Source organism: Oncorhynchus tshawytscha, linkage group LG14, assembly GCF_018296145.1.
Source record: "Oncorhynchus tshawytscha isolate Ot180627B linkage group LG14, Otsh_v2.0, whole genome shotgun sequence".
NCBI lineage: Eukaryota > Metazoa > Chordata > Actinopteri > Salmoniformes > Salmonidae > Oncorhynchus > Oncorhynchus tshawytscha.
Window position 1 is genome coordinate 57,483,856 of NC_056442.1, and position 26,130 is coordinate 57,509,985.

At 45.9% G+C, this 26,130-nt stretch overlaps 1 protein-coding gene across 1 annotated transcript in view; it reads right to left on the minus strand.

The window, feature by feature from the left end:
• Window positions 1-26,130, minus strand: part of LOC112240152 (transforming growth factor beta-1 proprotein-like) — a 38,827-nt gene that overhangs the window by 11,491 nt on the left and 1,206 nt on the right. The window contains exons 1-2 of the mRNA XM_042297731.1: window positions 25,519-26,130; window positions 603-872 (exon numbers count right to left, since the gene is read on the minus strand). The exon at window positions 25,519-26,130 is cut by the window's right edge and continues 1,206 nt beyond it. Of these exons, the coding sequence (XP_042153665.1) occupies window positions 603-872; window positions 25,519-25,861 (613 nt within the window). The 5' untranslated portion in view covers window positions 25,862-26,130. The remainder of the gene's footprint in view (window positions 1-602; window positions 873-25,518) is intronic.

The following is a 26,130-nucleotide window of genomic DNA, read 5'->3' on the forward strand; positions in this document are numbered from 1 at the left end:
TTGCAGATGACTTACACTGGCTATGATCTGACTTACACAGGTTATGACCTGACTTACAGATGACTTACACTGGCTATGATCTGACTTACAGATGACTTACACTGGCTATGACCTTACTTACACTGGCTATGACCTGACTTACACAGGCTATGACTTGACTTACAGATGACTTACACTGGCTATGACCGGACTTATACAGGCTATGACCTGACTTACAGATGACTTACACTGGCTATGATCTGACTCACACAGGTTATGACCTGACTTACAGATGACTTACACTGGCTATGACCTGACTTACAGATGACTTACACTGGCTATGACCTGACTTACAGATGACTTACACTGGCTATGACCTGACTTACAGATGACTTACACTGGCTATGACCTGACTTACAGATGACTTACACTGGCTATGATCTGACTCACACAGGTTATGACCTGACTTACAGATGACTTACACTGGCTATGATCTGACTTACAGATGACTTACACTGGCTATGACCTGACTTACAGATGACTTACACTGGCTATGATCTGACTTACAGATAACTTACACTGGCTATGACCTGACTTACAGACTGTTATCTGTCTGGACTCACCGGTCCCCTTCAGCCATTCCTTGAGGGTTTCAGTGACGTCGAAAGCCAGCCAGCGGTCACTCCACTTGTTGGTGACGAAGCGTGATCCCAGGTATCGTCTGCTGTCGCCCAGCCCCTTGTAGAGCTCCAGGCGCTGCTCACTGCCAGACGGGATGTTAGTGGTTTTGATGAGTAGGCGGAGCTCAGCGCTGGAGAGTAGATGGTAGTCCCCAATGCTGGACCTCATCTCATTCAGGTTAAACAGCATCTGGTGCTTGGTGACATTCTTATCTGGGGCACACAGAGAGAGCAGGGGAGAGAGAAACAGTTGAGACAACAGTGTTCTCTTTGTTATTTATCAATGTACTGTAGCCGCTTAGCATCAATGTACTGTAGCCGCTTAGCATCAATGTACTGTAGCCGCGTAGCATCAATGTACTGTAGCATCAATGTACTGTAGCCGCGTAGCATCAATGTACTGTAGCCGCGTAGCATCAATGTACTGTAGCATCAATGTACTGTAGCCACGTAGCATCAATGTACTGTAGCATCAATGTACTGTAGCCGCGTAGCATCAATGTACTGTAGCATGAATGTACTGTAGCCGTGTAGCATCAATGTAAAGTAGCCGCGTAGCATCAATATACTGTAGCCGTGTAGCATCAATGTAAAGTAGCCGCGTAGCATCAATATACTGTAGCCGTGTAGCATCAATGTAAAGTAGCCGCGTAGCATCAATATACTGTAGCAGCGTAGCATCAATATACTGTAGCATCAATGTACTGTAGCCAAGTAGCATCAATGTACTGTAGCCGCGTAGCATCAATGTACTGTAGCCACGTAGTATCAATGTACTGTAGCATCAATGTACTGTAGCCACATAGTATCAATGTACTGTAGCATCAATGTACTGTAGCATCAATGTGCTGTAGCTGCGTAGCATCAATGGACTGTAGCCACATAGCATCAATGTACTGTAGCATCAATGTACTGTAGCATCAATATACTGTAGCATCAATGTACTGTAGCCGCATAGCATCAATATACTGTAGCATCAATATACTGCAGCATCAATGTACTGTAGCCGCATAGCATCAATGTACTGTAGCATCAATGTACTGTAGCCGCGTAGCATCAATATACTGTAGCATCAATATACTGTAGCATCAATGTACTGTAGCCGCGTAGCATCAATATACTGTAGCATCAATATACTGCAGCATCAATGTACTGTAGCCGCGTAGCATCAATGTACTGTAGCCGCGTAGCATCAATATACTGTAGCATCAATATACTGCAGCATCAATGTACTGTAGCCGCATAGCATCAATGTACTGTAGCATCAATGTACTGTAGCCGCGTAGCATCAATATACTGTAGCATCAATGTACTGTAGCCGCGTAGCATCAATATACTGTAGCATCAATGTACTGTAGCCGCATAGCATCAATGTACTGTAGCATCAATGTACTGTAGCCGCGTAGCATCAATGTATTGTAGCCGCGTAGCATCAATATACTGTAGCATCAATGTACTGTAGCATCAATGTACTGTAGCATCCATGTACTGTAGCATCAATGTACTGTAGCATCAATGTACTGTAGCATCAATATACTGTAGCATCAATGTACTGTAGCATCAATGTACTGTAGCATCCATGTACTGTAGCATCCATGTACTGTAGCCGCGTAGCATCAATGTACCATAGCCACATAGCATCCATGTACTGTAGCCGCGTAGCATCAATGTACCATAGCCACATAGCATCCATGTACTGTAGCCGCGTAGCATCAATGTGATTAGTTGCAAAAAAATTAAATCAACAAACGGACTTCTTTTGAATTAACAATAGAGTTTCAACCATTGGGGTTTACTTCAGCTCTGGGAAGCCTACATGTCCTTCTGCTCTACAGTATACAATTAACTGTACAGCTGCCTGTCTAACAAGTAGCCAGCCATTTCACCTGTACTCTTATACTGTTGGGCTTGCCTTATAAGAAACCCCTCTGTGTGTATGATATCTAGTCTATATGTGGTTCATGGCAGAGTAGAGCAGGAACATTCCTCCTGGTTTGTAGAGCGAAGCAGAGACAAGCCACTGATGGCTCTAAACACCATCCATTATAACAGGCATTTTATCACACAGTTATAAGTCAGACAGAGACAGACCAGATAATGGAGAGAAAATATATATAGTACAGAGAGAGGGGGGAAGGGAAGGGTGGATGAGGGGAAGGGTGGATGAGGGTGGAGGAGGTGCAGAGGGGATGTGGGAGGCAGGGACAGGAAGAGAGCTGTCACATGTTACATAGAGCGAGAGAGAGAGAGAGAGGGTGTGAAAAAGTGAAGTGAAAAGTTAACCATAGTAGACATGCGCATAGATACGGTGTGGAAACCTACAAGGGGGAGACAGAGGCAGAGGGGAGAGACAGAGGGAGGAGGTAGAGGGGGGAGGAGCTGTCTGCGTGCGTGTGGCACCCTGGGTCTGGCCCAGGACCAAACCTCTGTTTTGCCCCAGCCTGTTACAGCTCAATACCTGCCCTAACCCTGTTACATCAGCCTGCTACAGCTCAATACCAGCCCTAACCCTGTTACAGCTCAATACCAGCCCTAACCCTGCTATAGCTCAATATTAGCCCTAACCCTGCTACAGCTCAATACCAGCCCTAACCCTGCTACAGCTCAATACCAGCCCTAACCCCGCTACAGCTCAATACCAGCCCTAACCCTGCTACAGCTCAATACCAGCCCTAACCGTGCTGTAGCTCAATACCAGCCCTAACCCTGCTACGGCTCTATACCAGCGCTAACCCTGCTATAGCTCAATACCAGCCCTAACCCTGCTATAGCTCAATATTAGCGGTAACCCTGCTACAGCTCAATACCAGCCCTAACCGTGCTATAGCTCAATACCAGCCCTAACCCTACTACAGCTCAATACCAGCCCTAACCCTGCTACAGCTCAATACCAGCCCTAACCCTGCTACAGCTCGATACCAGCCCTAACCCTGCTACAGCTCAATATCAGCCCTAACCCTGCTGTAGCTCAATACCAGCCCTAACCCTGCTATAGCTCAATACCAGCCCTAACCCTGCTACAGCTCAATACCAGCCCTAACCCTGCTACAGCTCAATACCAGCCCTAACCCTGCTACATCTCAATACCAGCCCTAACCCTGCTACAGCTCAATACCAGCCCTAACCCTGCTACAGCTCAATACCAGCCCCAACCCTGCTATAGCTCAATACCAGCCCTAACCCTGCTATAGCTCAATATTAGCCGTAACCCTGCTACAGCTCAATACCAGCCCTAACCGTGCTATAGCTCAATACCAGCCCTAACCCTACTACAGCTCAATACCAGCCCTAACCCTGCTACAGCTCAATACGAGCCCTAACCCTGCTACAGCTCAATACCAGCCCTAACCCTGCTACAGCTCAATATCAGCCCTAACCCTGCTGTAGCTCAATACCAGCCCTAACCCTGCTATAGCTCAATACCAGCCCTAACCCTGCTACAGCTCAATACCAGCCCTAACCCTGCTACAGCTCAATACCAGCCCTAACCCTGCTACAGCTCAATACCAGCCCTAACCCTGCTACATCTCAATACCAGCCCTAACCCTGCTACAGCTCAATACCAGCCCTAACCCTGCTACATCTCAATACCAGCCCTAACCCTGCTATAGCTCAATACCAGCCCTAACCCTGCTACAGCTCAATACCAGCCCTAACCCTGCTACAGCTCAATATCAGCCCTAACCCTGCTGTAGCTCAATACCAGCCCTAACCCTGCTATAGCTCAATACCAGCCCTAACCCTGCTACAGCTCAATACCAGCCCTAACCCTGCTACAGCTCAATACCAGCCCTAACCCTGCTACATCTCATTACCAGCCCTAACCCTGCTACAGCTCAATACCAGCCCTAACCCTGCTACAGCTCAATACCAGCCCTAACCCTGCTACAGCTCAATACCAGCCCTAACCCTGCTACAGCTCAATACCAGCCCTAACCCTGCTACAGCTCAATACCAGCCGTAACCCTGCTATAGCTCAATACCAGCCATAACCCTGCTATAGCTCAATACCAGCCCTAACCCCGCTATAGCTCAATACCAGCCCTAACCCCGCTACAGCTCAATACCAGCCCTAACCCTGCTACAGCTCAATACCAGCCTTAACCCTGCTACAGCTCAATACCAGCCTTAACCCTGCTACAGCTCAATACCAGCCCTAACCCTGCTACAGCTCAATACCAGCCTTAACCCTGCTACAGCTCAATACCAGCCTTAACCCTGCTACAGCTCAATACCAGCCCTAACCCTGTTACATCAGCCTGCTCCATCTCAATACCAGCTCTAACCCTGCTACAGCTCAATACCAGCCCTAACCCTGCTATAGCTCAATACCAGCCCTAACCCTGCTATAGCTCAATACCAGCCCTAACCCTGCAACAGCTCAATACCAGCCCTAACCCTGCTATAGCTCAATACCAGCCCTAACCCTGCTATAGCTCAATACCAGCCCTAACCCTGCTATAGCTCAATACCAGCCCTAACCCTGCCCGTTAATACCAGCCCTAGCTGCCCGTTAGAGCTCAATATTAGCTCTGCTGCTGAGCTCCAGTAAACCCACTTTGATAGCAGAGACCTGGAGACAGAATCGGACGATAACTAAGAGTCACAAGCCAGCCTCCTGCTTCGTCAAGTTGACTTAAATTTCAACATGCTGTGAGCAACAAGAGATCGCGTGTCGGACGTACGCGGCTGGTTTGCCTTACACATCCATAATACAGTAGAGGGCAGAGGCCAGTATAGGGCATTAGGGAAACACAGTATTTGCAGTGAATAACTCCACTTCCCCTTTTCAATACCTTATCAGTTGCAATAGAGTACTTTCCCGTTGATACTTTTGCTTTCCGTTTAACACCCAGTTAACATACACGTCAGTGGCAGATGCATGATGGACACTGCTATTTTGGGCTCCCGAGTTGCGCAACGGTCTGAGGCACCGCATTTCAGTGCTTGAGGCGTCACTACATACACCCTTGGTTCGAATCCAGGTTGTATCACAACCGTCCCGTGATTGGGAGTCCCATTAGAGCGGCGCACAATTGGCCCAGCGTCGTCCCCGGCTTTGGTCGTCATTGTAAAACTATATGTTGCTGTAGCATCTCTATAGAAACTGTACAGATGACAACAACAAACTAATCATTATCTAGCTGGAGCTAGCTTGGAGCACTAGGCTAGCTGTGTGCAGACCAATCCCTGGCCTTACAGTGCTATAGGGTCCTGTATGTTAGTGTAAATGCGTAGAGCCTCCACCCTGCATGGTGCTCTATTCTACGAGGTGAGTGTTAGCTTTAGCTGCGGGAAGTAGGGCTGCAGAGGGTGCTGCAACACCCTCTGAAAAATCTGATAAAACAAAACAAAATGAATATTCATTTTGAAAATAAATTTAAATATATATATTTTTTTATCACAAAAGTAGCGAAGATAATATCCGTCTGCAGCGTGGGTAAAAAGACTACTAAACTACTTCCACCGGCTATGAGTGTATGGAGTGTGTAATGAGTGTGTAATGAATGTTACCAGACTAGGTGTGGGGACAGGAAGCCCTGTATGGCATGCTAGGTTAGAGTGGAACCCCATCCCCCTTGTGTGTTAGGCTGCATGCTAACCCTGGGTGTGTGGGGGGGGATTTGTGTGTTTAATCAAGGCCTCCTCTCTAACCCAAGTAAGCCAGGGACAGCTGTTGTGACAGGCAGAGAGATAGACAGCTCTGTAATTACACTGGGAGGAACCAGATTCCTGCAGGAAGGCTATATACCTGTTGCTCCTACCTCCTCCACACTGAAATACATACGTACAGTTCATTCGGAAAAGTATTCAGACATGTTGACTTTGTTCCACATTTTGTTACGTTACAGCCATATTCTAAAAGGGATAATAAGAAATAAAAAGTATCTCCTCTATCTACACACAATGCCCCATAATGACAAACAAAAACCGTTTTTTTAGACAGACAGACAGAGCAGACAGAAAGAACAGACAGACAGAACAGACAGACAGAACAGACAGACAGAACAGACAGACAGAACAGACAGACAGAACAGACAGACAGAACAGACAGAACAGACAGACAGACAGACAGACAGACAGACAGACAGACAGACAGACAGACAGACAGAACAGACAGACAGAACAGACAGACAGAACAGACAGACAGAACAGACAGACAGACAGAACAGACAGACAGACAGAACAGACAGACAGAACAGACAGAACAGACAGACAGACAGACAGACAGACAGAACAGACAGACAGAACAGACAGACAGAACAGACAGACAGAACAGACAGGCAGAACAGACAGACAGAACAGACAGACAGACAGAACAGACAGAACAGACAGACAGACAGAACAGACAGACAGACAGAACAAACAGGCAGAACAGACAGACAGACAGAGCAACAGACAGACAGAGCAGACAGACAGAACAGACACACAGAGCAGACAGACAGAACAGACACACAGAGCAGACAGACAGAACAGACAGGCAGAACAGACAGAACAGAACAGAGCAGACAGACAGACAGACAGACAGAACAGACAGACAGAACAGACAGACAGAACAGAACAGACAGAACAGACAGACAGCAGAACAGACAGGCAGAACAGACAGAACAGACAGACAGAACAGACAGACAGACAGAACAAACAGGCAGAACAGACAGACAGAACAGACAGACAGAGCAGACAGACAGAACAGACACACAGAGCAGACAGACAGAACAGACACACAGAGCAGACAGACAGAACAGACAGGCAGAACAGACAGAACAGAACAGAGCAGACAGATAGACAGACAGACAGACAGAACAGACAGACAGAACAGACAGACAGAACAGACAGACAGAGCAGACAGACAGAACAGACAGAACAGAACAGAGCAGACAGATAGACAGACAGACAGAACAGACAGACAGAACAGACAGGCAGAACAGACAGAACAGAACAGAGCAGACAGATAGACAGACAGACAGAACAGACAGAACAGACAGACAGAGACAGACAGACAGAACAGACAGGCAGAACAGACAGAACAGAACAGACAGCAGACAGATAGACAGACAGACAGAACAGACAGACACAGAACAGACAGACAGAACAGACAGAACAGACAGAACAGAACAGAACAGACAGAACAGACAGACAGACAGACAGACAGACAGAACAGAACAGACATACAGAACAGACAGACAGAACAGACAGGCAGAACAGACAGACAGAACAGACAGACAGAACAGACAGGCAGAACAGACAGACAGAACAGACAGGCAGAACAGACAGGCAGAGCAGACAGAACAGACAGACAGAACAGAGCAGACAGATAGACAGACAGACAGACAGACAGACAGACAGACAGACAGACAGACAGACAGACAGACAGACAGACAGACAGACAGAACAGAGCAGACAGACAGACAGACAGACAGACAGACAGACAGACAGAACAGACAGACAGACAGACAGACAGACAGACAGACAGACAGACAGAACAGAGACAGACAGACAGACAGACAGACAGACAGAACAGAGCAGACAGAACAGACAGAACAGACCATCAGAACAGACATACAAAATTGACAAAAAAATACATACTCAGCAAACTGGACGCAGTCTATCACAGTGCCATCCGTTTTGTCACCAAAGCCCCATATACCACCCACCACTGCGACCTGTACGCTCTCGTTGGCTGGCCCTCACTACATATTCGTCGCAAGACCCACTGGCTCCAGGTCATCTATAAGTCTCTGCTAGATAAAGCCCCGCCTTATCTCAGCTCACTGGTCAACATAGCATCACCCACCCGTAGCACGCACTCCAGCAGGTATATCTCACTGGTCATCCCCAAAGCCAACACTTCCTTTGGCCGCCTATCCTTCCAGTTCTCTGCTGCCAATGACTGGAACGAATTGCAAAAATCGCTGAAGTTGGAGACTTATATCTCCCTCACTAACTTTAACAACACTAACAACAAGGCAGGTCCTTCAGGCCCTAGTTTTGACACACCTGGACTACTGTTCAGTAGTGTGGTCAGGTGCCACAAAGAGGGACGTAGGAAAATTGCAATTGGTTCAGAACAGGGCAGCACGGCTGGCCCTCAAATGTACACAGAGAGCTAACATTAATAATATGCAGGTCAATCTCTCCTGGCTGAACGTGGAAGAGAGATTGACTTCATCACTGCTTGTATTTATGAGCAGTATTGACATGTTGAATTCACCAAGCTGTCTGTTTAAACTACTGGCACACAGCTCGCCCACCCATACATACCCCACAAGACATGCCACCAGAGGTCTCTTCACAGTCACCAAGTCCAGAACAGACTACGGGAGGTGTACAGTAAGAGTAGCTGGAAGAGAAGCTGCTGCCTCGGGAAGAGTAGCTGCTGCCTCGGCAGGAACTAATGGGGATCCATAATAAACCCCAGGAAGAGTAGCTGCTGCCTCGGCAGGAACTAATGGGGATCCATAATAAACCCCAGGAAGAGTAGCTGCTGCCTTGGCAGGAACTAATGGGGATCCATAATAAACCCCAGGAAGAGTAGCTGCTGCCTTGGCAGGAACTAATGGGGATCCATAATAAACCCCAGGAAGAGTAGCTGCTGCCTTGGCAGGAACTAATGGGGATCCATAATAAACCCCAGGAAGAGTAGCTGCTGCCTTGGCAGGAACTAATGGGGATCCATAATAAACCCCAGGAAGAGTAGCTGCTGCCTTGGCAGGAACTAATGGGGATCCATAATAAACCCCAGGAAGAGTAGCTGCAGCCTTGGCAGGAACTAATGGGGATCCATAGTAAACCCCAGGAAGAGTAGCTGCTGCCTTGGCAGGAACTAATGGGGATCCATAATAAACCCCAGGAAGAGTAGCTGCTGCCTTGGCAGGAACTAATGGGGATCCATAATAAACCCCAGGAAGAGTAGCTGCTGCCTTGGCAGGAACTAATGGGGATCCATAGTAAACCCCAGGAAGAGTAGCTGCTGCCTTGGCAGGAACTAATGGGGATCCATAATAAACCCCAGGAAGAGTAGCTGCTGCCTTGGCAGGAACTAATGGGGATCCATAATAAACCCCAGGAAGAGTAGCTGCTGCCTTGGCAGGAACTAATGGGGATCCATAATAAACCCCAGGAAGAGTAGCTGCTGCCTTGGCAGGAACTAATGGGGATCCATATTAAACCCCAGGAAGAGTAGCTGCTGCCTTGGCAGGAACTAATGGGGATCCATAATAAACCCCAGGAAGAGTAGCTGCTGCCTTGGCAGGAACTAATGGGGATCCATAATAAACCCCAGGAAGAGTAGCTGCTGCCTTGGCAGGAACTAATGGGGATCCATAGTAAACCCCAGGAAGAGTAGCTGCTGCCTTGGCAGGAACTGGGATCCATAATAAACCCCAGGAAGAGTAGCTGCTGCCTTGGCAGGAACTAATGGGGATCCATATTAAACCCCAGGAAGAGTAGCTGCTGCCTTGGCAGGAACTAATGGGGATCCATAATAAACCCCAGGAAGAGTAGCTGCTGCCTTGACAGGAACTAATGGGGATCCATAATAAACCCCCAGGAAGAGTAGCTGCTGCCTTGGCAGGAACTAATGGGGATCCATAATAAACCCCAGGAAGAGTAGCTGCTGCCTTGGCAGGAACTAATGGGGATCCATAATAAACCCCAGGAAGAGTAGCTGCTGCCTTGGCAGGAACTAATGGGGATCCATAATAAACCCCAGGAAGAGTAGCTGCTGCCTTGGCAGGAACTAATGGGGATCCATAATAAACCCCAGGAAGAGTAGCTGCTGCCTTGGCAGGAACTAATGGGGATCCATATTAAACCCCAGGAAGAGTAGCTGCTGCCTTGGCAGGAACTAATGGGGATCCATAATAAACCCCAGGAAGAGTAGCTGCTGCCTTGACAGGAACTAATGGGGATCCATAATAAATACAAATATACATCTATTTAGAGATATGCTCAAGATATGCTATTTATTTCTCCTTTATTTAACCAGGTAGGCTAGTTGAGAACACCTTTATTTAACCAGGCAGGCCAGTTGAGAACACCTTTATTTAACCAGGTAGGCCAGTTGAGAACACCTTTATTTAACCAGGGAGGCCAGTTGAGAACACCTTTATTTAACCAGGTAGGCCAGTTGAGAACACCTTTATTTAACCAGGGAGGCCAGTTGAGAACAAGTTCTCATTTGCAACTGCGACCTGGCCAAGATAAAGCAAAGCAGTGCGACACAAACAACAACACAGAGTTCCACATAGAATTAACAAACGTACAGTCAATAATACAATAGACAGCCTCCTGGGTGGCTCAGTGTTCTAGGGCACTGCATTGCAGTGCTAGCTGTGCCACCAGAGACTCTGGGTTCGTGCCCAGGCTCTGTCGCAGCCGGCCGTGACCGGGAGGTCCGTGGGGCGATGCTCAATTGGCCTAGCGTCGTCTGGGTTAGGGAGGGCTTGGCCGGTGGGGATATCCTTGTCTCATTGCGCACTAGCGACTCCTGTGGTGGGCCAGGCGCAGTGCACTCTAACCAAGGTCGCACGGTGTTTCCTCCGACACATTGGTGCGGCTGGCTTCTTGGTTGGATGCGTGTTGTGTTAAGAAGCAGTGCGGCTTGGTTGGGTTGTGTTTTGGAGGACGTATGTCTCTCCCGAGCCCCTACGGGAGTTGTAGCGATGAGACAAGATAGTGCGTCCAGACTTCTTAGCTACTGTTTTATCAATTTGTTTTGACCATGACAGTTTACAATCTAGGGTTACTCCAAGCAGTTTAGTAATCTCAACTTGCTCAATTTCCACATTATTTATTAGAAGATTTAGTTGAAGTTTAAGGTTTAGTGAATGATTTGTCCCAAATACAATGCTTTTAGTTTTATAAATATTTAGGACTAACTTATTCCTTCCCACCCTCTCTGAAACTAACTGCAACTCTTTAAGTGTTGCAGTCATTTCAGTAGCTGTAGTAGCTGACATGTATAGTGTTGAGTCATCTGCATACATAGACACTCTGGCTTTACTCAAAGTCAGTGGCATGTTGTTGGTAAAGATTGAAAGAAACAAGGGGCCTAAACAGCTACCCTGGGGAATCCCTGAGTCTACCTAGATTATGTTTGCGAGGCTTCCGTTAAAGAACACCCTCTGTGTTCTGTTAGACAAGTAACTGTTTATCCACACGTGTGCTACTGTTTGCAGACGACTTTTCACAAATCTGAGAAGAATAAGGGATTGCGTTCCTCGATGAAAATGTGTGTAATTAACCAAGTCTTTTAACTAACCAAGTCATTAAGTAACCAAATTATTAAGTAACCAAGTCATTTAGCCTTCAATCTACTTATGTACAATGACTTATGGGCTGGTAGAAATACATCTCAGTCAACCATCAGTAAGTAAACATGCTCCTGACCCACTGAGGTCTGGGACCCTAACCACTCTGAGTGAAGCTGGGCCATGTACAGCACAGAGCAAGAGCAGAACGAGCCCTTCTTTTGATTGGTTGGACCAGACACATGACACAGGAATATAAAAGTAGGAAGCTGAACGTAAATGCAAAAGAGTAGGGTGACTTCTGTACTGAGTCATGTTTTCATTGGGAGCTCAAATGGAAAGTACATAATGTTCCAGAATGATAACAGAAAAGTTATGATGCAGTGGCCTCCCTGTAGGCACCAGGGTTAAAAGGCTTCCCTATAGGCACCAGGGTTACAAGGCTTCCCTATAGGCACCAGGGTTACAAGGCTTCCCTATAGGCACCAGGGTTACAAGGCTTCCCTATAGGCACCAGGGTTACAAGGCTTCCCTATAGGCACCAAGGTTACAAGGCTTCCCTATAGGCCCCAGGTGGCTTCCCTATAGGCACCAGGTGACTTCCCTATAGGCACCAGGGTTACAAGGCTTCCCTATAGCTATCAGGTGGCTTCCCTATAGCCATCAGGTGGCTTCCCTATAGCCATCAGGGTAACAAGGCTTCCCTAAAGCCATCAGGGTAAAAAGGCTTCCGTATAGCCATCAGGGTAACAATGCTTCCCTATAGCCATCAGGGTAACAAAGTGTCCCTATAGCCATCAGGTGGCTTCCCTATAGCCATCAGGGTAACAAGGCTTCCCTATAGCCATCGGGGTAACAAGGCTTCCCTATAGCCATCAGAGTTACAAGGCTTCCTATAACCATCAGGGTTACAAGGCTTCCCTATAGCCACCAGGGTAACAAAGCTTCCCTACAGCACTCAGGGTAACAAGGCTTCCCTATAGACATCAGGGTAACAATGCTTCCCTGTAGCCATCAGGGTAACAAGGCCTCCCTATAGCCATCAGGGTAACAATGCTTCCCTGTAGCCATCAGGGTAACAAGACTTCCCTATAGCCATCAGGTGGCTTCCCTATAGCCACCAGGGTAACAAAGCTTCCTTATAGCCATCAGGGTAACAAAGCTTCCCTATAGCCATCAGGGCAAAAAGGCTTCCCTATAGCCATCAGGTGGCTTCCCTATAGCCATCAGGGTAACAAGGCTTCCCTATAGCCATCAGGGTAACAAGGCTTCCCTGTAGCCATCAGGGTAACAAGACTTCCCTATAGCCATCAGGTGGCTTCCCTATAGCCACCAGGGTAACAAAGCTTCCTTATAGCCATCAGGGTAACAAAGCTTCCCTATAGCCATCAGGGCAACAAGGCTTCCCTATAGCCATCAGGTGGCTTCCCTATAGCCATCAGGGTAACAAGGCTTCCCTATAGCCATCGGGGTAACAAGGCTTCCCTATAGCCATCGGGTTAACAAGGCTTCCCTATAGCCATCAGGGTTACAAGGCTTCCTATAACCATCAGGGTTACAAGGCTTCCCTATAGCCACCAGGGTAACAAAGCTTCCTTATAGCCATCAGGTGGCTTCCCTATAGCCATTAGGGTTACAAGACTTCCCTATAGCCATCAGGGTAACAAAGCTTCCCTATAGCCATCAGGGTAACAAGGCCTCCCTATAGCCATCAGGGTAACAATGCTTCCCTGTAGCCATCAGGGTAACAAGGCCTCCCGATAGCCATCAGGGTAACAATGCTTCCCTATAGTCATCAGGGTAACAAAGCTTCCTTATAGCCATCAGGGTAACAAAGCTTTCCTATAGCCATCAGGGCAACAAGGCTTCCCTATAGCCCTCTGGTGGCTTCCCTATAGCCATCAGGGTAACAAGGCTTCCCTATAGCCATCGGGGTAACAAGGCTTCCCTATAGCCATCAGAGTTACAAGGCTTCCTATAACCATCAGGGTTACAAGGCTTCCCTATAGCCACCAGGGTAACAAAGCTTCCTTATAGCCATCAGGTGGCTTCCCTATAGCCATCAGGGTTACAAGGCTTCCCTATAGCCATCAGGGTAACAAAGCTTCCCTACAGCACTCAGGGTAACAAGGCTTCCCTATAGACATCAGGGTAACAATGCTTCCCTGTAGCCATCAGGGTAACAAGGCCTCCCTATAGCCATCAGGGTAACAATGCTTCCCTGTAGCCATCAGGGTAACAAGACTTCCCTATAGCCATCAGGTGGCTTCCTATAGCCATCAGGGTAACAAAGCTTCCCTATAGCCATCAGGGTAACAAGGCTTCTCTATAGCCATCAGGGTAACAAGGCCTCCCTATAGCCATCAGGGTAACAATGCTTCCCTGTAGCCATCAGGGTAACAAGACTTCCCTATAGCCATCAGGTGGCTTCCCTATAGCCATCAGGGTAACAAAGCTTCCCTATAGCCATCAGGGTAACAAAGCTTCCTTATAGCCATCAGGGTAACAAAGCTTCCCTATAGCCATCAGGGCAACAAGGCTTCCCTATAGCCATCAGGTAGCTTCCCTATAGCCATCAGGGTAACAAGGCCTCCCTATAGCCATCAGGGTAACAAAGCTTCCCTATAGCCATCAGGGTAACAAAGCTTCCCTATAGCCATCAGGGTAACAATGCTTCCCTATAGCCATCAGGGTTACAAGGCTTCCCTATAGCCATCAGGGTAACAAGGCTTCCCTATAGCCATCAGGCGGCTTCCCTATAGCCATCAGGGTAACAATGCTTCCCTATAGCCATCAGGGTAACAAGGCTTCCCTATAGCCATCAGGGTAACAAGGCTCCCCTATAGCCATCAGGGTAACAAAGCTTCACTATAGCCATCAGGGTAACAAGGCCTCCCTATAGCCATCAGGGTAACAATGCTTCCCTGTAGCCATCAGGGTAACAAGGCTTCCCTATAGCCATCAGGGTAACAAGGCTTCCCTATAGCCATCAGGGTAACACTGCTTCCCTATAGCCATCAGGGTAACAAGGCTTCCCTATAGCCATCAGGGTAACAAGGCTTCCCTATAGGCACCAGGTGGCTTCCCTATAGGCACCAGGTGACTTCCCTATAGCCATCGGGGTAACAAGGCTTCCCTATAGCCATCAGGGTAACAAAGCTTCCCTATAACCATCAGGGTAACAAGGCCTCCCTATAGCCATCAGGGTTACAAGGCTTCCCTATAGCCATCAGGGTAACAAGGCTTCCCTATAGCCATCAGGTGGCTTCCCTATAGCCATCAGGGTAACAATGCTTCCCTATAGCCATCAGGGTAACAAGGCTTCCCTATAGGCACCAGGTGGCTTCCCTATAGGCACCAGGTGACTTCCCTATAGCCATCGGGGTAACAAGGCTTCCCTATAGCCATCAGGGTAACAAAGCTTCCCTATAACCATCAGGGTAACAAGGCCTCCCTATAGCCATCAGGGTTACAAGGCTTCCCTATAGCCATCAGGGTAACAAGGCTTCCCTATAGCCATCAGGTGGCTTCCCTATAGCCATCAGGGTAACAATGCTTCCCTATAGCCATCAGGGTAACAAGGCTTCCCTATAGCAATCAGGGTAACAAGGCTCCCCTATAGCCATCAGGGTAACAAAGCTTCACTATAGCCATCAGGGTAACAAGGCCTCCCAATAGCCATCAGGGTAACAATGCTTCCCTGTAGCCATCAGGGTAACAAGGCCTCCCTATAGCCATCAGGGTAACAATGCTTCCCTGTAGCCATCAGGGTAACAAAGCTTCCCTATAGCCATCAGGGTAACAAGGCTTCCCTATAGCCATCAGGGTAACAAAGCTTCCTTATAGCCATCAGGGTAACAAAGCTTCCCTATAGCCATCAGGGCAACAAGGCTTCCCTATAGCCATCAGGTGGCTTCCCTATAGCCATCAGGGTTACAAGGCTTCCCTATAGCCATCAGGGTAACAAGGCTTCCCTATAGCCATCAGGCGGCTTCCCTATAGCCATCAGGGTAACAAGGCTTCCCTATAGGCACCAGGTGGCTCCCCTATAGGCACCAGGTGACTTCCCTATAGCCATCAGGGTAACAAGGCTTCCCTATAGCCATCAGGGAAACAAAGCTTCCCTATAACCATCAGGGTAACAAGGATTCCCTATAGCCATCAGGTGGCTTCCCTATAGCCATCAGGGTAACAAGGCTTCCCTATAGCCATCAGGGTAACAAGGCTTCCCTATAGCCATCAGGGTTACAAGGCTTTCTTAACCATCAGGGTTACAAGGCTTCCCTATAGCCATCAGGGTAACAAAGCTTCCTTATAGCCATCAGGTGGCTTCCCTATTGCCATCAGGGTTACAAGGCTTCCCTATAGCCATCAGGGTAACAAAGCTTCCCTATAGCCATCAGGGTAACAAGGCTTCCCTATAGCCATCAGGGTAACAAGGCATCCCTATATCCATCAGGGTAACAATGCTTCCCTATAGCCATCAGGGTAACAAGGCTTCCCTATAGGCACCAGGTGGCTCCCCTATAGGCACCAGGTGACTTCCCTATAGCCATCAGGGTAACAAGGCTTCCCTATAGCCATCAGGGAAACAAAGCTTCCCTATAACCATCAGGGTAACAAGGCCTCCCTATAGCCATCAGGGTTACAAGGCTTCCCTATAGCCATCAGGGTAACAAGGCTTCCCTATAGCCATCAGGGTAACAAAGCTTCCCTATAGCCATCAGGGTAACAAAGCTTCCCTATAGCCATCATTTGGCTTTAGCTGATGATAATGATGATGAAGATGTGAAAGTGATTGTGTCATTCAGTTCCTCCCTTATGCTCTTATCTTAATGAGTCTGTCTGATCCTTGTGATCTTTTGACGAGATGCTATAGATCTAACCAGCATGCAACAAACTGGTAGTCGTACTGTCCTCAATCTCCTCAATGATTATCTAACAATTCCTTCTCTCTCAATGCTCACACACACACACCCACACCCACACCCACACCCACACACACACACACACACACACACACACACACTGGAGGTCGACAAAGTCGTTGGGTTGTCCAGTAAACATCTCAGTTAAGGAGCAGAGTGGAATCCGGATGTTCGGTTGTGTTATGCACAGCAAAGGTACTGTTAGGAGGAAACCAAGACTCCCTTTGGGCACCGAGTCTAGCGGATCTGAGTCATTGACAAACCATCTCCCAGAGCAGCCTAGCTTCCCTATCGCCTTCCTTCCTGTTCCTGCCAAGCTGCCCTGTCCCAAACACACTGATAATAACACGAGGGGGGAGAGAGGGAATAAGTGACAGAGCAGTGAAGGGAGAACCCAACACTCACATTACAGGAAACCCCCTACCCTGAGGGAGAGAGAGATTAGAGAGAACAGAGAGAATGAGCAGAAAGATTTCTACTCTTACCCTTCTTCTCTCCATCCTCCTCTTCTACCCCCATTAGTGATGCGCTGGTGTTCATCTCAGCAGAACAACATTCCCTGTCTTCTCTAGTGTTTGTTCTTCCTGTTGTTTCACAGCTCAACACAGGACATCTACTGTATCTAACCCTAACTCTGTCTTTAGAGACAGGACATCTACTGTATCTAATCCTAACCCTAACTCTGTCTTTAGAGACAGGACATCTATGTATCTAACCCTAACTCTGTCTTTAGAGACAGGACATCTATCTAACCCTAACCCTAACTCTGTCTTTAGAGACAGGACATCTATCTAACCCCTAACCCTAACTCTGTCTTTAGAGACATGACATCTATCTAACCCTAACTCTGTCTTTAGAGACAGGACATCTATCTAACCCTAACCCTAACTCTGTCTTTAGAGACAGGACATCTATCTAACCCTAACCCTAACTCTGTCTTTAGAGACATGACATCTATCTAATCCTAACCCTAACTCTGTCTTTAGAGACAGGACATCTATCTAACCCTAACCCTAACTCTGTCTTTAGAGACAGGACATCTACTGTATCTAACCCTAACTCTGTCTTTAGAGACATGACATCTATCTAACCCTAACCCTAACTCTGTCTTTAGAGACAGGACATCTATCTAATCCTAACCCTAACTCTGTCTTTAGAGACAGGACATCTACTGTATCTAACCCTAACTCTGTCTTTAGAGACATGACATCTATCTAACCCTAACTCTGTCTTTAGAGACAGGACATCTACTGTATCTAACCCTAACTCTGTCTTTAGAGACATGACATCTATCTAACCCTAACCCTAACTCTGTCTTTAGAGACAGGACATCTATCTAACCCTAACCCTAACTCTGTCTTTAGAGACAGGACATCTATCTAACCCCTAACCCTAACTATGTCTTTAGAGACAGGACATCTATCTAACCCTAACTTTGTCTTTAGAGACAGGGCATCTATCTAACCCTAACCCTAACTCTGTCTTTAGAGACAGGACATCTATCTAACCCTAACCCCAACTCTGTCTTTAGAGACAGGACATCTATCTAATCCTAACCCTAACTCTGTCTTTAGAGACATGACATCTATCTAATCCTAACCCTAACTCTGTCTTTAGAGACAGGACATCTATCTAACCCTAACCCTAACTCTGTCTTTAGAGACAGGACATCTATCTAACCCCTAACCCTAACTATGTCTTTAGAGACATGACATCTATCTAATCCTAACCCTAACTCTGTCTTTAGAGACATGACATCTATCTAACCCTAACCCTAACTCTGTCTTTAGAGACATGACATCTATCTAATCCTAACCCTAACTCTGTCTTTAGAGACATGACATCTATCTAATCCTAACCCTAACTCTGTCTTTAGAGACAGGACATCTATCTAATCCTAACCCTAACTCTGTCTTTAGAGACAGGACATCTATCTAACCCTAACCCTAACTCTGTCTTTAGAGACAGGACATCTATCTAATCCTAACCCTAACTCTGTCTTTAGAGACAGGACATCTATCTAACCCTAACCCTAACTCTGTCTTTAGAGACAGGACATCTATCTAACTAACCCTAACTCTGTCTTTAGAGACAGGACATCTATCTAACCCTAACCCTAACTCTGTCTTTAGAGACAGGACATCTATCTAATCCTAACCCTAACTCTGTCTTTAGAGACAGGACATTTATCTAACCCTAACTCTGTCTTTAGAGACAGGACATCTATCTAACCCTAACTTTGTCTTTAGAGACAGGACATCTATGTAACCCCCTACCCTAACTCTGTCTTTAGAGACAGGACATCTATCTAACCCTAACTGTCTTTAGAAGTAGTTGATAAGAGGACGAGATCAGGTGAAAAATAGAGGATGGCTGAGCAGAGAAGTGGAGAAGAGGAAAAGAAGAAGAAGAGAAGAAGAAGAGGGAAAGAAGAGGAGACAAAGAGGCAAAGAAGAGGAGAAGAAGAGGAGAAGAAGAGAAGAAGAGGAGGAGAAGAAAGAAGGGGAGAAGAAGAGGAGAGAAGAGGAAGAAGAGAAGAGAGAGAAGAAGAGAAGAAGAAGAAAAGAAGAGGAGAAGAAGAAGAAGAGGAGAAGAAGAAGAGAAGAAGAAGAGAAGAAAGAGAGAAGAGAAGAGGAGAGAAGAAGAAGAGAAGAGAAGAAGAGAAGAAGAGGACAAGAAGAGGAGAAGAGAGAAGCAGGAGGAGAGAAGAAGAAGAAGAGGAGAAGAAGAGAAGAAGAAGAAGAAGAAGAAGAGAACAAGAAGAAGAAGAGGAGAAGAAGAAGAGAACAAGAAGAAGAATAAGAGAACAAGAAGAAGAGGAGGAGAAGAGAAGAAGAGGAGAAGAGAAGAAGAGGAGAAGAGAAGAAGAGGAGAAGAGAAGAGGAGGAGAAGAGAAGAAGAAGAAGAGGAGAAGAAGAAGAGGAGAAGACGAATACGAGTAGAAGAGAAGAAGAGGAGAAGAAGAAGAGGAGAAGAAGAAGAGGAGAAGAAGAAGAGAAGAAGAAGAGAAGAAGAGGAGAAGAGAAGCAGGGGAGAAGAAGAAGAGGAGAAGAAGAGGAGAAGAAGAGGACAAGAAGAGGAGGAGAAGAAGAGGAGGAGAAGAGAAGAAGAGGACAAGAAGAAGAAGAAGTGGACAAGAAGAAGAAGAAGAGGAGAAGAGAAGACGAGGACAAGAAGAAGAAGAAGTGGAGAAGAGAAGAAGAAGAAGTGGACAAGAAGAAGAGAAGAGAAGAAGAAGAGGAGAAGAAGAAGAGAAGAAGAAGAGGAGAAGAGGAGAAAAAGAGGAGAAGAGGAGAAGAGGAGAAGAAGAGGAGAAGAAGAAGAGGAGAAGAGAAGAAGAAGAAGTGGACAAGAAGAAGAGAAGAGAAGAAGAAGAGGAGAAGAAGAAGAGAAGAAGAAGAGGAGAAAAAGAGGAGAAGAGGAGAAGAGGAGAAGAAGAGGAGAAGAAGAAGAGGAGAAGAGAAGAAGAAGAGGACAAGAAGAAGAGAAGAGAAGAAGAAGAAGAAGAAGATGAGAACAAGAGGAGAAGAAGAGAAGAGGAGAAGAAGAAGAGGAGAAGAAGAAGAGGAGAAGAGAAGAGGACAAGAAGAAGAGAAGATGACAAGAAGAGGAGAAGAAGAAGAGAAGAATAGGAGAAGAAGAAGAGGAGAAGAGGAGAAGAAGAAGAGGACAAGAAGAAGAGGACAAGAAGAGGAGAAGAATGGGAGAAGAGGAGAAGAAGAGGAGAAGAAGAGGAGAAGAGGAGAAGAAGTGGAGAAGAAGAGAAGAAGAGGAGAAGAAGTGGAGAAGAAGAGGAGAAGAAGTGGAGAAGAAGAGAAGAAGAAGAGGAGAAGAAGAAGAGAAGAGGAGAAGAAGAAGAGAAGAAGAATACGAGGAGAAGAGAAGAAGAGGACAAGAAGAAGAAGAAGTGGACAAGAAGAAGAAGAAGAGGAGAAGAGAAGACGAGGACAAGAAGAAGAAGAAGTGGAGAAGAGAAGAAGAAGAAGTGGACAAGAAGAAGAGAAGAGAAGAAGAAGAGGAGAAGAAGAAGACAAGAAGAGGAGAAGAGGAGAAAAAGAGGAGAAGAGGAGAAGAGGAGAAGAAGAGGAGAAGAAGAAGAGGAGAAGAGAAGAAGAAGAAGTGGACAAGAAGAAGAGAAGAGAAGAAGAAGAGGAGAAGAAGAAGAGAAGAAGAAGAGGAGAAAAAGAGGAGAAGAGGAGAAGAGGAGAAGAAGAGGAGAAGAAGAAGAGGAGAAGAGAAGAAGAAGAGGACAAGAAGAAGAGAAGAGAAGAAGAAGAAGAAGAAGATGAGAACAAGAGGAGAAGAAGAGAAGAGGAGAAGAAGAAGAGGAGAAGAAGAAGAGGAGAAGAGAAGAGGACAAGAAGAAGAGAAGATGACAAGAAGAGGAGAAGAAGAAGAGAAGAATAGGAGAAGAAGAAGAGGAGAAGAGGATAAGAAGAAGAGGACAAGAAGAAGAGGACAAGAAGAGGAGAAGAATGGGAGAAGAGGAGAAGAAGAGGAGAAGAAGAGGAGAAGAAGTGGAGAAGAAGAGGAGAAGAAGAGAAGAAGAGGAGAAGAAGTGGAGAAGAAGAGGAGAAGAAGTGGAGAAGAAGAGAAGAAGAAGAGGAGAAGAAGAAGAGAAGAGGAGAAGAAGAAGAGAAGAAGAATACGAGGAGAAGAGAAGAGGAGAAGAAGAAGAGGAGAAGAAGAAGAGGAGAAGAAGAAGAGGAGAAGAAGAGAAGAGGAGAAGAAGAAGAGGAGAAGAAGAAGAAGAGGAGAAGAGAAGAGGAGAAGAAGAAGAGGAGAAGAAGAAGAGGAGAAGAAGAAGAGGAGAAGAAGAAGAGGAGAAGAAGAGGAGAAGAAGAAGAGGAGAAGAAGAAGAGGAGAAGAAGTGGTATGAGGTAAAATGACACTAGACACAAGAAGAAACACGTAACCCAACAGAACACGGAGAGGAGGTCTGATTTCACAACCAGCACCGACCAGAACGTGTTGAGTCAAATCATAATGCCAGGAATACGACAGAAATACAACAGTTGAAATAGCAGGAGAGAAGACATCGGAACAGATGCTGATTACGCTGCTGATCTGTGAAGATGTTTGTTACCAGAACAGAAGGGAAACACATGTTGTATCGTTCACTTCTCCACACATGTTCAGGGAATGTATTGGTAGAAGGGTTCAATAGCAATCAATTCCAGTGGTAGTGAGTGGAAGCTGTTTGGGAAATATGTTAATACTATGTTCATTTTGGCATATGTTAATAATATGTTAATTCTGGCATATGTTAAAAATATGTTCGTTTTGGCATATGTTAATAATATGTTAATTCTGGCATATGTTAATAATATCTTCATTTTGGCATATGTTAATAAGAGTGGAAGCTGTTTTGAATTACAGGATGAGTTTTGGCATATGTTAATAATATGTTAATACATTAAATCATGACCGGCTCCTCTCTGTCAAAGAACCAGTCTGCCTCCCTGTGTGTGTGCGTGTGTGTGTGTGTGTGTGTGTGTGTGTGTGTGTGTGTGTGTGTGTGTGTGTGTGTGTGTGTGTGTGTGTGTGTGTGTGTGTGTATATATGAATGTGTGTGTGTCTATATCTGGATGTGTGTGTGTGTGTGTGTGTGTGTGTCTATATATGAATGTGTGTGTGTCTATATCTGGATGTGTGTGTGTGTGTGTGTGTGTGTGTGTGTGTGTGTGTGTGTGTGTGTGTCTATATATGGATGTGTGTGTGTGTGTGTGTGTGTCTATATATGGATGTGTGTGTCTCTAGATATGGATGTGTGTGTATACAGGGCGTTCAGAAAGTATTCAGACCCCTTGACTTTTCCACATTTTGTTACATTGCAGCCTTATTCAAAAATTGATTGTATTGTTTTTTTTTCCACATCAAAAGCTAAAACAGGTTTTTAGAAATTTTAGCTAATTTATAAAATAAAATAAATATATCACATTTAAATAAGTATTCAGACCCTTTTACTCAGTACTTTGTTGAAGCACCTTTGGCAGTGATTACAGCCTCCAGTCTTCTTGGGTATGACGCTACAAGTTTGGCACACCTGTATTTGGGGAGTTTCTCCCATTATTCTCTGCAGATCCTCTCAAGCTCTGTCAGGTTGGATGGGGAGTGTTGCTGAGCTGCTATTTTCAGGTCTCTCCAGAGATGTTCGATCAGGTTCAAGTCTGGGCTCTGGCTGGGCCACTCAAGGACATTCAGAGACTTGTCCCAAAGCCACTCCTGCGTTGTCTTGGCTGTGTGCTTAGGGTCATTGTCCTGTTGGATGGTGAACCTTTGCCCCCAGTCTGAGGTCCTGAGCGCTCTGGAGCAGGTCTTCATCAAGGATCTCTCTATGCTTTGCTCCGTTCAGACCAGAGAATCTTGTTTGTCATGGTCTGAGTTTATTTAGGTGTCTTTTGGAAAACTCCAAGCGGGCTGTCATGTGCTTTTTACTAAAGTGGCTTCCATCTGGCCACTCTACCATAAAGACCTGATTGTGGTGCTGTTGAGATGGTTGTCCTTCTGGAAGGTTCTCCCATCTCCATAGAGGAACTCTGGAGCTCTTTCAGAGTGACCGTTGGGTTCATGGTCCCCTCCCTGACCAGGGCTCTTCTCCCCCATGTGGGGACCTTCAATGCTGCAGAAATGTTTTGGTACCCTTCCCCAGATCTGTACCTCGTCTCAATCCTGTCTCGGAACTCTATGGACAATTCCTTCGACCTCATGGCTTGGTTTTTGCTCTGACATGCACTGTCAACTGTGGGACCTTATATAGACAGGTGTGTGCCTTTCCAAATCATGTCCAATCAATTGAATTTACCACAGGTGGACTCCAATAAAGTTGTAGAAACATCTCAAGGATGATCAATAGAAACAGGAGGAACCTGAGCTCAATTTCGAGTCTCATTGAGAAGGGTCTGAATACCTATGTAAATTATGTATGTATGTATGTATGTATGTATGTATGTATGTATGTATGTATGTATGTATGTATGTATGTATGTATGTATGTATGTATGTATGTATGTATGTATGTATGTATGTATGTATGTGTGTGTGTGTGTGTATGTATGTATGTATGTATGTATGTATGTATGTATGTATGTATGTATGTGTGTGTGTGTGTGTATGTATGTGTATGTATGTATGTGTGTATGTATGTATGTATGTATGTATGTATGTATGTGTGTGTGTGTGTGTGTGTGTGTGTGTGTGTGTGTGTGTGTATGTATGTATGTATGTATGTATGTGTGTATGTGTATGTATGTATGTATGTATGTATGTATGTATGTATGTATGTATGTATGTATGTATGTATGTATGTATGTATGTATGTATGTGTGTGTGTATGTATGTATGTATGTATGTATGTATGTATGTATGTATGTATGTATGTATGTGTGTGTGTGTGTGTGTGTGTGTGTGTGTGTATGTATGTGTGTGTGTATGTATGTATGTATGTATGTATGTATGTATGTGTGTGTGTGTGTGTGTGTGTATGTATGTATGTATGTGTGTATGTATGTATGTATGTGTGTGTGTGTGTGTGTGTGTGTGTGTGTGTGTGTGTATGTATGTATGTGTGTGTGTGTATGTATGTATGTATGTATGTATGTATGTATGTATGTATGTATGTATGTATGTATGTATGTATGTATGTATGTGTGTGTGTGTGTGTGTGTGTGTATATCTGTTTATATGTATATGTGTTTGTATGTGTGTGTGTGTGGTGTGCATATGTGTGTGTGTTTGTATATGTGGTGTATATGTGTCTGTGTGTGTGTGTGTGTGTATGTGGTGTGTATATATGTGTGTGTGTGTGTATATGTGTCTGTGTGTGTATGTGGTGTGTACATATGGGTGTGTATATGGTGTGTGTGTGTGTGTGTGTATATGGTGTGTGTGTGTGTGTGTATGTGGTGTGTATATATGTGTGTGTATATGGTGTGTGTATATGGTGTGTGTGTGTATGTGGTGTGTATATATGTGTGTGTATATGGTGTGTGTATATGGTGTGTGTGTGTGTGTATGTGGTGTGTATATATGTGTGTGTATATGTGTGTGTATATGGTGTGTGTGTGTGTGTGTGTATATGGTGTGTGTGTGTGTGTATGTGGTGTGTATATATGTGTGTGTATATGTGTGTGTATATGGTGTGTATATGGTGTGTGTATATGTGTGTGTGTGTGTGTATGTGGTGTGTGTGTCTTTGTGTGTATGTGGTGTGTGTGTGTGTGTATATGGTGTGTGTATATATGTGTGTGTATATGGTGTGTGTGTGTGTCTTTGTGTAGTAATTACACCGGTGTGTATGCACGATAGATCTGTGGTCAGTCTCAAGTCTGTGTGTGTGTGTGCGCGTGTGTGCGTGAGAGTGCATGTGCGTATGTGTGTGCGTGACAGTGTGTGTGTGTGTGTGTGTGTTTGTATATATGTGTGTGTGTATATCTGTTTGTATGTATATGTGTGTGTGTGTGACAGTGTGTGTGTGTGTGACAGTGTGTGTGTGACAGTGTGTGTGACAGTGTGTGTGTGACAGTGTGTGTGTGTGACAGTGTGTGTGTGACAGTGTGTGTGTGTGACAGTGTGTGTGTGACAGTGTGTGTGTGACAGTGTGTGTGTGACAGTGTGTGTGTGACAGTGTGTGTGTGTGACAGTGTGTGTGTGACAGTGTGTGTGATTCTCTCTACTAACCCTGCTTCATGGTGAACTTGTGGACCTCCTTGGCGAAGTACTCCTCCTCTTCTTCCAGTGTGTGTGTGGTGGGGTGTGGCTGTAGTTTCTGCTCCTCACTGAGCTCCACGGTGCTGTTGTAGAGAGAGAGCAACGCTACAGGGATCTCCTTCCCTGTTCCCGCCTGCTCCTCCTCCGGCTCCTTGGGCATCCTCAGCTTGGAGAGGATCTGTCCCCTGATCGCCTCGATGCGTTTCTTCTTAACCAGCTCCAGGTCTAGAGTCTTACAGGTGGACATGCTGCTCACGCTGCCCGCCAAGCACAGCGCCGTCAGGCAAGTAAGGACCAAACACACCAGTCTCATGGTCCGTCTGTTCTGCTTCTCAACACCTTTCTCCTTCAGTGCTCTTTTTTCCCCTCTCTCTCTCTCTCTCTCTCTCTGTCTCTCTGTCTATCTGTCTCTCTCTCTCCCCCCTCAGAGAACAGTGAATCAGTCAGAGTGTAAGTGTGACTGACGCAAGGTGTTTACAGGCCAGAACAATTAAAGGTCTGTGGTGATGAAGAGAGTCTCTCAGCCTAATGCCCCCACACTGCTGCGGTGACTGCTGTTATTGCTGTCACTGGTGTGAAAAT